The 12,864-nt window shown below is 43.2% G+C and overlaps 1 protein-coding gene across 1 annotated transcript in view; it reads left to right on the forward strand.

Annotated features, from left to right (window-relative positions):
• Positions 1-12,864, forward strand: part of LOXHD1 (lipoxygenase homology PLAT domains 1) — a 64,214-nt gene that overhangs the window by 29,728 nt on the left and 21,622 nt on the right. The window contains 4 exon segments of the mRNA XM_080572532.1: positions 934-992; positions 1,566-1,753; positions 7,327-7,487; positions 7,491-7,503. Of these exon segments, the coding sequence (XP_080428658.1) occupies positions 934-992; positions 1,566-1,753; positions 7,327-7,487; positions 7,491-7,503 (421 nt within the window).

The raw sequence follows: 12,864 nt of genomic DNA on the forward strand, positions 1-12,864 counted from the left end.
TTTTATAACCTGGAACTATATTCTTCTTTGGAACTGCTGAAGGCTCTAGCAAAGCTTAGTTGGGGTCAGCAGAAGGCCATAGACTGGGACACATGCAGTTTGAGGACAGAATTTAAGTATATTTTCTCTTAAGTTTTATAAATTTCTTAGGCTGATATATGAGAACGTAGCAGATCATGAAGATAGTCAAGGGCTGAAGCCTATGACATGCTAGGAGAGGCTAAGGTAGATCAGGCTTCTAAGCCTTAAGAAGAAAAGGCTAAGGGAGAATCCAATTGCAGACTTCTGCTACTTGAAAGGAGGGCACAAAGAGAATCCAGTCTCTTCTCAGAGGTGAGCAGTGAAAGGGCATGAGACAAGAGACACAAGTTGCAGCAAGGAAAATCCTGGTCAGATGTGAGGAGGAAGGTCTTCACAATGAGACTTGTGCAGCCTTAGGATGGGGTCTAGAGTACTGGGGAATCTCTGTTCTTGAAAATTTTCAAAACTCAGCTGGATGTGGCCTTTCAGTTAGCCCTGCTTGGAGCAGGAGGTGGGACTAGACACCCCCACATGTCCCTTTTAACTTAACTCTCCACAGTTCCATGATTTTTCTCTTCCTAATATGTCACACTTCACTGACACGTCTTTCCATGGCCTTTGCAGAGATGTGCATTGCAAGATATTGTTTCTTTATTACACTGTTTCACTTAGGTATGGTCTCTGTTTCTGTTAGATGGTAACACAAATGGTACTTTCCATCCCTGTCTCCTCCCTTCACTCCAACTCCCCCAGTTTAGGGACAAGTTACTGCCATAGTTTTGCCGTAGGCAAGTGCAATGTCTTTTTCCCATTAGACTGATGCTCTGCAGAAGCCCAGTTTGACCAAGACATGGAAAGGCGGGTATTTTATTTGCTATTTGCTGGAGTAGCTCTCTTTCTTGTTCTAAACAGGTCCTTATTCTGTTCTTATCACCACAGCATCTGAGCTCCTGCCAGGGACACGTGAGACAGTATGACTAATATCTGTTGCATGTTGTTTGTTCTGTCACCTTTTTCCAGAGGGAAAAGCATGTGAAAGCATTAAGTTCTCCTGGCCTAATTTTTCCTTGTGCATGTCCTTAACTTGTTTGGGGTTGGTTTGCATATGTCTACAATGACTGCTGTGTGTTTGCACAGAAGAGGCAGGTGAAAGAAAGGTACTGTGTACTTCAGGGAGAGCTTAATGAGGTTTCTAAAAACTCTCTGTTCCTCCTTCTTTGGAGTTAAGAGCATACAGACATCCAGGACAGGTCTGACTCTCATAGAGATGAGCTCTGCCCATAACTTAGGTCAGAAGATCAAATTTCTTCCTGTGCTTTAGCCCATGCATGGAAAGGTCCGATATTATGAAGACTGTTTCTCAGGACAAGTCACCACAGCAAATGTTGTCCATTAGAGAGAGCTCAGTTTATCCTGGAAGAAATCAGTACAGGTTTTCAAACTGTGACCAAGCTCTATCCGTGTTATACCACACTGTGCACTTTATAAATTTAATCTTTGCTCTCCTTCAAATTGTAGCTGTAGTTTTTTTTCCTTTATTTTAGCTCTTCACAGATAGTCATGAAGAACCTGACTAATCAAGAAGTGGCCACGTTTACTTATGGTGAATGGCTGTCAAAGGTGAAAAATGCCACAGGAAGTCTTGCGTGCGAGATGCCAGCCATGATAAATGACGAGCAGATGATGGAGGACACAACGTACGCTATTCAGGTTAAAACCAGTGATATTGGAGGTATGTCTATGGTGGATATTTTATGACTTTTTGTCCTGGTTCCAGTTAGGACAGAGTTAATTTTCCTCCTAGTAGCTGGTAGGGTGCTATGTTTTGGATTAGGATGAGAAGAGCGCTGATAACATGCTGATGTTTTAATTGTTGCAGAGCAGTGTTTACACCAAGCCAAGGACTTTTCAGCTTCTCGCTCTGTCCTGCCAGCGAGCAGGCTAGGGGTGCAGCAGGAGCTGGGAGGGGACAGACCCAGGACAGCTGACCCAAAGTGGCCAAAGGGGTATTCCATACCATCTGACGTCATGCTAAACAATATATAGGGGTGGCTGGCCGGGGTGGGGCCCCGGCTGCTCGGGGATAGGCTGGGCATCGGTCAGCGGGTGGTGAGCAATTGCATTGTTCATCACTTGTTTCTTACACATTATTATTATTATTAATACTATTATCATTATCACTATTATTATTATTGTTATTATTATATTCCTGTCTTAATAAACTGTCTTTATCTCAACTCACCGGCTTCACTTTCCCGTTTCTCTCCCTCATCCCAGAGAGGGAGGGGGGAGGGTGAGCGAACGGCTGTGTGGTGTTTAGCTGCCAGCCGGGTTAAACCACAACACTTTTCTAGTATGAAGCTCAGTTTTTAGCGTGGGAAAACATCTCCTGATTAATTAGAAGCTATGTTAAGAAAAGCATAATCTAACCCTACTGTGCTGGAACAGTCATTTCGGCTGTCCATCTTAGCAGTGTTATTCTATGGGATTTGTTCTCATCTGAGTAGTGGGCATGAAACGTTTAGACGCAAAGTCTAGGTTTGACTGCTCACTGCTTCCTCTGAAGAAACCTTAATCATAAGGTATTGCCAGACCATGCTGTGATGGTCAGGAGCCCCCTTTTCCTTTTTGGTCAGGTCCAACGACCACATAGGGTGGACAAACAGGTTAATGTCAAAGTTTCTGGGCTCTGGATTTTTGGTTGGCACCCTCAGCTTTGTCCAAAGAGGATGGAAGTAATTCACTCTCTCTCTTGAAGTGTTTTGAAACCATTTATCTCTAGCCATGAAAAAGAATCCCTAAATGCATATAGAAGAGGTAAAAGCTGCAGAGCTTCAAGAGACAAGAAGTGGGATTTGTCATTTCCTGGGATCACTGCCTCTCTTCATGAGAACTTCTGTCAGGTTGCTGAGTGAAAGCTACAACCATGTACACAGTTGTCTCATGCTAGCCTGGGGCATGTTGCACATTATCTTGCTGAGAGCTTGTCTGAAATGTTGACCCTCTAAGGGTATTCTGCCACACCAGTTCACATATCACCTCCTGATATCCACCCCTCTATCTTCTCTCTCTCTTTTAAATTTACCAGTGGTCATTTATGCGGCTTGTGAGGTTTTAGCTGAGAATATCAAAATTCCCCTGGCAAAGTGTCTTAGTGCTACCTCACCACTTTTTATCTATCTGTCTATCTGCTCTGCCTGCTGCTCATCTGAAAAACATGTAGTGAAATACTAAAAACAAAAGAGAGTAAGACTTGCTTATGTATCTGGCAGTCCATCTAGTATAACGGTAGATCTTTCTGTAACCTTTTTGTGAAATTCAGCCCTAGCACACAAAGGCGATAGAAATGGAAATGAGAGGAGAATGGAAGATGATAGCAACGGGAGACAGATCTGCCCTTCCCGTTGAATGAGGGATGATGGGTATTAATCATGAAGCATTTTATTTCATTATGAGCAGCAACAACCAGTAGGAAGGAGCAGATCATAGAGAGATTTCAGAGAGTCTGTTTATGATTAGATCAAACAGCTCACTGACATAGTGCTGAACTTTATCCAGCTTATCTAAAGAGGGTACAAGTCATAAACCATCTCCCCTCTTTGATCGTTATGTATTCCACGATTACTCCTGGTTTGACCAATTGAGAAGAAAAGACCTTTTATCCTTGGCAGTCAGTTTAAACATGTTATATCATTTCCTGACATGCTGATATTGTCTAGGGACAGCAATACTCCACTGTGAATAGAATCAACAGTATTTATTTCTAGGTATAAAGTTTTTCTCTGCAATTGTTTTCAATTGTCCAGTCCATCAGAGACAATGAAAAAAAAAAGAGAAAACGCAGAGTAGGATTTGTCACTCCAAAAATTGTACTTCTGATCTTAACTCCTAGGCTAAATTCTTTCTGGTCAATTCATGCAGGAGAGTATTCTTAACCAGTGGGCTGGAGCATCCTCTGGAGTATCCTTCTCACTCCTTCATCAGATTCAGAGTTACAGTTTGGCTTTCCAGAAGTCATTTACCTTGGATGATCACATAACATACAGAGGCTGTATCAGTGAAAAGCTTCTCCTGCAAACAGACCAAATCCTGTCTCAAAGTTCAAAGGCCACCAGCTGTACCTCAGATGGCAGCTCTCAGAACACATACAGATAAGGGGAGAAGAGCTTGTTACAGCAGACCCATCCTAAGCCAGATGGGGAATCCTTGGTTTAAATCAAGATCTGGATTTATTTTTGATCTTGTAAGAGAAGTAAAACACAATCTCATTTTCTTCAAGGTATGACCTACAGATACAGATGGAGCATGTGAAATGGCACAGAAATGTCCTCGCCTTTTAATGTTAACTTACGCAGTCTTTCTGTGTTCTATATGCAGGCATTATACACATGGTAATGCAATAAAGACTGAGGAAGAATAAATCCTGCTCTCTCATTTTCCAAGCATTAACGAAGTGGGAGCTTTTTATCTCTGCTGTTATAAGATTAATTAGTATGTTGTCAGCTCAGCTATAGCCTACAAAATACATAATTTAAGACAGTTGGTGTCAGTTCCTAGTGCTGTATCCAAGGCTCTGTTAAGTCAAAAGAAGGACATTCTTTGGCCTCAGAAGACTATGACTCAAATCCGGTTTTGTTAAAAGCTATGTAGCTGCTCAGTAAGAATCATAAAATCATAGGCCCTTTTGTTGGAAGGGGCCTCTGGAGGTTATTTTATCCAGTTTCCACCTCAAAGCACTATTGCCATCACTAGGCTGGATCAGCCAAGGTTCTGCCCATCTGATCTTGAACAGCTCCGGGGATGGTGGTGCTACCACCTCCCCAGGCACCAGTTCCAGACCTGCACAATTTTTCTAAGAAAGATTTTTCTCCTAATGCCCAGTCTGGACCTCCCCAGCTGCAATTTGTGGCTGTTGCTCCTTGGGGTATGTCTGACATCTCCACAGCACCTGGCCCTGTCATCACTTTATTGCTCCCTCTACATGGTCACAGGGTCCTAGTTCACCTGCACCAGCTCATGTCCCTTGGCCTCTCCTCACAGCCGTATGCCCCAGCACCTGTCCATTTTGGCAACCATCTACTGGGCCTTCCCTACTGTTCCCACATCCCCCTTGACCTGGGGACCCAAATCGACACAATGGTATAAGTGGGGGCTCCTCTGCACTGAGCAAAAGGGATAAGATCTTTCCTGGTCACTCCTCCTGATGTAGCCCAATTTGTGGTTTGTATTGAACACTGAGAACTTGCTGTTAGATCAGGTTCAGCCTGAACATGAATGTTGGTGCAATAACCTCTGGGTCCTCTTCAACTCCTCAGCACATCCGTGTGCAGAGGTTATTCCACCCCAGATGCAGAACTTTGCATTTCTCCTTGATGAACTTCATGAGATTTCTGCTTGCCTGGCCCTCAAGTTTCTCAGGATTCATTTGGGTTGGAGTTCTGCCATTCAGCGTGTCACTCACTGCCCCAGATTTAATGTCATCTGCAAATCTGAGGATACACTCTGTCATCGTTTAGGGTGTTGATGAAGTTCAGTGGTGCAGACCCCAGTATTGACCCCCTAATCTACAGACCCCAGTATTGACCCCCTAATCTATTGCACTTATTGCCAGCTAAGGCTTTTGCAACAACAGGGCCTTCATCCCTTCATTTGTCAAATTTGTTACAGCTCCTAAGTGTGCCTGACAGTTTCCTGGAATTAAAATTAAAAAATAAAAAGGAGGGTGGGGAGAGAGAGACCAAAATAGGTGAAATGTACATTGATTCAGCAATTTCTCTTCTTTTCTTTCCCATCTCCTGCTAATTGCTTGTGAGAGAAATGTCACGGCATGAGGCCTCCATAAACTTCTTCCTGCTGGAAAGGTTTTGCTAAGAAAGAGTTGGTTCTGTGCTTTTTGAGACCTTGCATTAATTGGGAGCCTGCTCCTTGTAAGGAAATGGACTTTAGTTTGCTTTGTCCCTCACCTCAGCAAGCTTTAGGGTCATAAAAGGTACTGCCAGATGAACTGCCTGAATCCCTGATGTTTTCTCTTCCTTCTTAAGTCTTTTCCAGGGAACTACTGAAAATTAGCCCCAATTTAACATACACAATTTTTCATGTGAACATCAAATGATGCTTTACCTTTTGCCTGTATGACTCCCCCCCCCCTTTTTTATTTTAGCATTTTTTCAGTCCTATAAGAAAAGTGGTGATTTCTTCTTAATTTAAGTATTCCAATGATTATCCTGAAGAAGTGATAGCTTTGTCTAAAAGTTTTCAGCCCCCCTGACTTTGTCTCTGCATTGTGTTTTGAATGGAGCTGTGGGAAATACAGTCTGTGTGGCCCAAAGTGGATTTACGATACAGTTGTATAAGAAAGGTTTGGCAGGCACTTAGAGTTTTCAAAGCTAGGATATCCAACCAAGGGCAGCAGACACTGAGTTTCTTTGTAAGCCAGATTTGGGTTTGATTATCTTATTTTTATTTGCTAAAATTTAAGGGCCTCAGTTCTGACATAGTAATGAACATCTGCCAACAGGGAGTCAAGTTTCTTTCTATGAATCTGCTTTCTTATTGTGGCATCAAAAATAAAAAGGAATAAGACGATAGTTCATAATTTTGGTCAAGTTATAAATAGTACCCTGTAAAACTGTGGTAACGCCTTCAGCTAAAATGTTCATAAGGTCATTTCAGGTGATGGTATAGACTTGAATTCTCCAGAAATCATGAAAATCAACAGCATTTCTGTTTTCTTCTGCAAAATATGGTCAGTAATAGACATATGAAATTCAATATCAGGTAATAAAGATAATCTTAAAATACTTTCCATACATGTACATGAGAAGGGCTGGGAGTTGTATGATAAACTGGGACTTTTTCCATTCGTTCAACTTGGACAATATTTTGAGAAACAGGAGTATAGGAGACGGCTAATGGGAAAGGGAAATGGGGAGTGGGCCTCAAAATGCCACAGTGTTTTGACTGATAATCTGCATTTTGCTTTCAAATCCATCGGGAGTAAATATTTGTGCTTCCTATTAATGCTGTTACCATCACACTCACCATACCTTGACCCCCAAGGCAAAGTGTTCCAGCTGTATTTGGGGGATGGGCTCCAAGGGCTTGCTTGTTAGCTACCATGAGGTATCCTCTTAGGATCCTGCACAGATTCACTGAAATTTGCTGGCTGTGCCTGGAGAAACCTGAGCATCACTGCAGCTACCTCCAGCCTGCCTTTGATGCCTCCTTTTCCACACATTTGGAGGCTGGGTGTCAGCCCTGCATGGCAGGGCAGCTTGTGACAGTGTGCCTTGCTCTGTCTTCCAGGAGCAGGCACGGACGCCACTGTGTCCTTGATTCTGTTTGGGGAGAACGGGGACAGTGGGATCCTTGCCCTGAAGGAGTCCAACAAGTTCAAGAGGAACCAGATGGACGAATTCAACTTCTCCAACATACTGAGCCTGGGAGATCTCTGCAAAGTGCGGATCTGACACGACAACAAAGGTCGGGGCAGTGACACGGGGTGGAGAGGCTGGGACAGCTGCTGGGACAACCTGCCAGGAGGGGCAGCCATCTCCATGGCCATGGGACAGGCTGAGGGCACCGTTCCCTGCTCTGCTGCAGACTGGGTAACCTCAAGGATTTTCCTTGGACCCTTTGTCCCAGTTTGTCTAGACATGTGCTCTTCATGCCAGTCTGTCTCCTGTGCGCTGGTGTAGGAGCTGCTTGAACAGATCGCCAGCTTCCCTCAGAGCATACAGCCAATGCTGCAGCACAGATAATATCTCCTCCAAAGCACAGGCATCCAGCCTGCTATCCCAACAGCAACTCCATTAATGAAATACTTTTGTCACAGGCCAGCATGGCACTTTTCTAGCAATTTAATGCTATCTGCCTGACACTGACACAGGGGGTAATGCAGCCTGACATAGCATGGTGAGCTTTAGAAGATAGAAATAAAGATCTCTGTCTGTCTTTATTAAAATCAGTACATCATACAGTGGGTGTGCAGTGCCTTGCTGAGAGAGATGCTGACGTTTCCCTGCTGCTGGACACGCTAACTGGTTTCACAAACAGCAGCAGTGCTTTGTACTGCAGTCATAGTCATTTGTGTTGTTGTTCAGGTACCAGGCAGCATCTTGTAACAAATGCATCAGCCACACTGCTGTGAAGACATCTCATCTCATCCCTACCCAGCTGGCTTCTTTGTCTAAAGGAGGCGATTTTGAATTAACAATGAATGGGTTGCTAATGGCAGGCCCTTGCTGCAGCCCAAAGGTGAAGATTGATGGCTCCCACAGACCCACCAAGTCAGTGTTAACTAGGTGGTTTGAGAGCTGGTTTTACTTGATTTTAGTTGCCGAAACACTTATTCTTTAAATCTGCTGTTTAGATGCTGAAATGGAAATGGCTATCGAAATCCCCACTGGAGTTTTAGCTCAGCAAACAGGCATCTCTGCAGTTGCAAGGGTGGTTTCGATGTCATTCTGAGAGCAGCAAGAAATCAACATGGACTTGCAGATTCCTCTTTAAATATATTACCAGCTAAAATTTCTGCAATGAGAGCGTTTTCCTCCTCCTGGCTCCCAGTGGTCAGTCATGCTAACAGAATGAAATATACCCACTAGATCAGAGCTGAACCTCGGGGCTCGGGCACATGAATGGGCTGGGACATAAGAAGGCAAGGACTGGGTCAGACCAAGGGGCTGTTGAGCCCATCAGCTGTTTCCAACAGCAGCTATCACGGGGTGCCTGAGGAAGAGAAGGAACTGGGCGAGCATGTGTAATCCTGCCTCATCCTCCGCATCTCACTCTGCATCCCTCAGGGAGTCTCCTGCACTGGTTTTCATTTTTGTCTGTTAAGTAACATGCAGTGAATTTTCTCATTCACAATGTTGTCCAGACTCTGCAGGAGATATTTAGCACCCACGGCATCCCACAGGTCTGCTCTCTGCTGTGTGATAAGCAGCTCCTCTTTATCTTGCATGGGGCACCTGCTGCCTTTTCCTTCTTGCATGAGTGATCATGATTCAACTTCTCCTTGCTAATGCTGATTTTATTGTTGCAGGCTGGGAAGCTACCACTTTGCAGCTGAGCTATGGTAATTGCTTTTTACATGCTCTTGGTTGGTGGCAAAGGGAGGTAACAGAGCCCTGGGCTAAGCAGTAAATAGTCTCAATTAGTTTAATTTTGCTGTTGGTTAAGAGTATGTAGCCAGATAGTCACAACAAACCAGCTAAAATAGTAAACCATGTGTCCAGAACCTGGAAAAATAGTGCATATTTATGAATATAAGTACACTTTGCAACCTCATATTCTCTTTCCTTATTTCCCTCATGTCTCTGGTTTCCATTTATAAATAATATTTAATAGGGCTTTTACCAGACCTAGCTCACTGTGGGGTTAAGCCTTGGACAAATAATGTGCTCAGGTTTTGTTCAGCATAAATGTAGTTGTTTTTTCCCTCGGTAAGGAGGACAAATGTAGTTTAAATCATAACATGTTGTCTTCATTGTTTTTGCATTAGTCATGTGGAAGGCATATCCTATCTACAACTTCACACAATGAAGCATGACAGTTTGTTGTGTGTGTAGAGTATTTATTACTGCTGGGATCCCAGGCTATAGCTGTCCTTTGCATACATGCCTGCTCTCTCTATATAATTTATATAGATTGACTTTTCCACTGGTTAGAAATTCCTGGCTCCATTTTTTGGAAAGGAGTAGCGAGGTCAGGGGTCAAAGGTCATGTATGGTTTTCATCAGATGCTTGGGGGACTTTGGGTATTAAACAGAAATATGCTTATATTTACCATTACTTTCAAGCATCAGATTTTGCTCATTCTTTCCTTATTTTTTTTTCTCTTTTGGCCTAAATGGTTCTCTGCCAATATTCTGTGGAAAACAGCCTCACACTGGACTATCCCATTGCTCCTCACAGGCTGCATACTTGGAATGTGGATGATGTTCTTCCCCTAAATTTCTTTATAATCAGCCTTAATGGCAGCATCAACTTGTTTTGACTCACATTAGGTGCTACTAGTGTAGCCCATAGGCTAGTTAAGGGAACAGCTAAGCAATAGGTCTTCTTTTTCCTTTAAAAATAACCTGGTCCCAGCAATAAGTCAAACAGGTGACCCCATTTAGGGGTAAAATGCACCTAAATGACTTGCATAAGGTGGCTGCTCAGTTTAACCCAGCCGACAGCTAAGCACCACACAGCCGTTTGCTCACCCTCCCCCTCCCTCTCTGGGATGGGGGAGAGAAATAGGAAAGTGAAGCCGGTGAGTTGAGGTAAAGACAGTTTATTAAGACAGGAATATAATAATAGTACTACTAATACTAATGTGTATGAAACAAGTGATGCACAATGCAATTGCTCACCACCCATTGACCGACGCCCAGCCTATCCCTGAGCAGCTGCCCCCCCCCCACCCCGGCCAGCCCCCCCATATTAATTGTTCAGCATGACGTCAGATGGTATGGAATACCCCTTTGGCCACTTTGGGTCAGCTGTCCTGGGTCTGTCGGTCTGTCCCCTCCCAGCTCCTGCTGCACCCCTAGCCTGCTCGCTGGCAGGACAGAGTGAGAAGCCGAAAAGTCCTTGGCTTAGCGTAAGCACTGCTCTGCAACAATTAAAACATCAGCATGTTATCAGCGCTCTTCTCATCCTAATCCAAAACATAGCACCCTACCAGCTACTAGGAGGAAAATTAATTCTGTCCTAGTCAAAACCAGGACAGCTGCTTTGTCATGAAATCCAGTCCAGCATCTGCCCTCATCATGGAATTTTTGATGCAGTGGATATGCCAGCAGTTTACATCCCCCTTTATTGTTTCACTGAAATTTGACTGTACTGGAGTGTTCAGTGTTGAAGAGACAGTAATTGCAATGGCAAAGGCTGTCAGGAGGTCTTTAAAACATAAACGCTGTGTTTGTCTCCTCAGGAAAAGCATGTCAGAGTGCCAGTTTTTACAGTCTCACTTCATTGTTTTTAAATGTCACTTTCCCCACCAAAACCACAGAGTGGCACCTCTGTGTGAGACATAAAGCAGGAAAGAAGCCCCCATCTAATTTCTCTGACTCCAGTAAGACTGAATAGGGAGGAAGTCGGTGCTCATTTGAAAACAGGCTGTTTAGAGACTTGGCAACTGCAGTTTCAAGGAACTTGTTCCTGATTTTTCAGATGTTTAGAGCTCACCAGCAACAGTCTGGTAAATATGAACTGATGTGAATGAAATTTAGCTTTGTTTTGCTCCATGTCTTTTTATCCTGCCTTTGTTCACTTTGAGATACTGCTGTTCAATCTAATATATTTAGACTTCCTGAGCAAGTTTAATCATTTCCAGACTCCCCATCTCCTGATCTCAGATAGGCGCTATGTATTTTCTCATATCTCAGTTCATTTACTTCTACATTTATGCAAGATCAGTATCTGTAGGTCTGTAGAAATGCTGGCTTTCTAAATGTAGATCTCATTTTTTCCCCCTCTGGTTTAAGGACTAAATCGCCATTCTGGAAGGATGGCTTAAAGTTTCACAGTAGCTCAGTAATGAAATTATTTAGCTATAAAAACTTTTTGATGTTGTTTTGCCATTTTCTCTTTGCAACAAGGAGATGTGGGAAATGTGGATTTAGCTCCCTCATCCGCCTGAGTAGATCTGAACCCAGACGATAATCAAGAATCTGAAATTAATGACTTTAGAAAGACTGTTTATCTCAGTTGCCATCAGCCAAGGGGAGCCAGGAACAGTCTAATTATGGATAAACCAGGCTTCTCTGTGTTATTATAAAAGCAAAGATAGAAGCAAATAACCAGGTTATGCAGCCCAACTCCTCCTTTGCCTCAACGGGGCCCTTCTTTCAATTTCACCAACTGCAGAGACATTGTCTAATTGAGTTTTAAATAGCCTAACTGCCCCAATGACTCATTTTGGGTGGATCTTCCAAAGAAGGAAGTATCTTATTCCCCTTTCTTGAGCTGGATGCAATAGAGGAATGTTAGTATGCCCTTGTTTTTCCTTTTCTTTCTCTGAAGGAACTGCCTTTTTCAGGAGCAATATATAGGACCAGGTCTTAAATTGCCCAGGCCTTGAACTCCTAGCACAGTGCATATCCAGAGATATGTTTCTGCAATTCACAGACATGATTCCAAGCCCTTTGGGCACTAGTAGAGCATAAATTATTAAAAGAAACTTAAAGATCTGCTTTTCTGCCCTCTATAAAAATTGGCTCAGCTATCAGACTTGAAAAGGTCTTTTTAAGCCCTCTTCTCAGAGCTTGCCTGTTCTTTCATAAACTCTTCCGATCCATGGGGCAGATTTGTTTAACAGTTTCTGCTTTAAGTAAAAAGTAAGAGGAAGAGAGACAGATGCATAAAGCTACTTGAGGAGAGGAGGCTGCTCCATACCACCTGTTTTACTGATGGCTCAGTAGAGAGGAAGACAACTTCAAACTCTATATCTTTCTGTGTGGATTGAAGTCAACTCCTTAGACCAGACATAATGGGTTCCACAAACTGCAGACCCATGTAGCATGCCAGCAGCCATGCTGTGGCTGCTCACTCCTTCAAATTGCCTAAATCCATCCTCAGGAGACCCCAGCACATACCCTTCAGAGCCTTCCTGTAGATGTTATGTACCTTCCTGTCTCTTCAATGGCAGGTTTCTTCCTTACACTCAACTGTTTTATCACAGAGATGTGCTACAGTCATTACAACAGAAACATAAGATATGACAGAAATCTCATAGTCCAGAGCCTACGTAAAATAGAAAAAAATAATAATAAAAAGAAAATAAAAGACATAAGCAAATAAAACATCAGACTTGGAGAGAAAGCAAAGACTTCAGTGTTGACCTTGCACAGT

The sequence above is a fragment of the Anser brachyrhynchus genome, assembly GCF_964034855.1.
Source record: "Anser brachyrhynchus genome assembly, chromosome: W".
In the NCBI taxonomy this organism is placed as follows: domain Eukaryota; kingdom Metazoa; phylum Chordata; class Aves; order Anseriformes; family Anatidae; genus Anser; species Anser brachyrhynchus.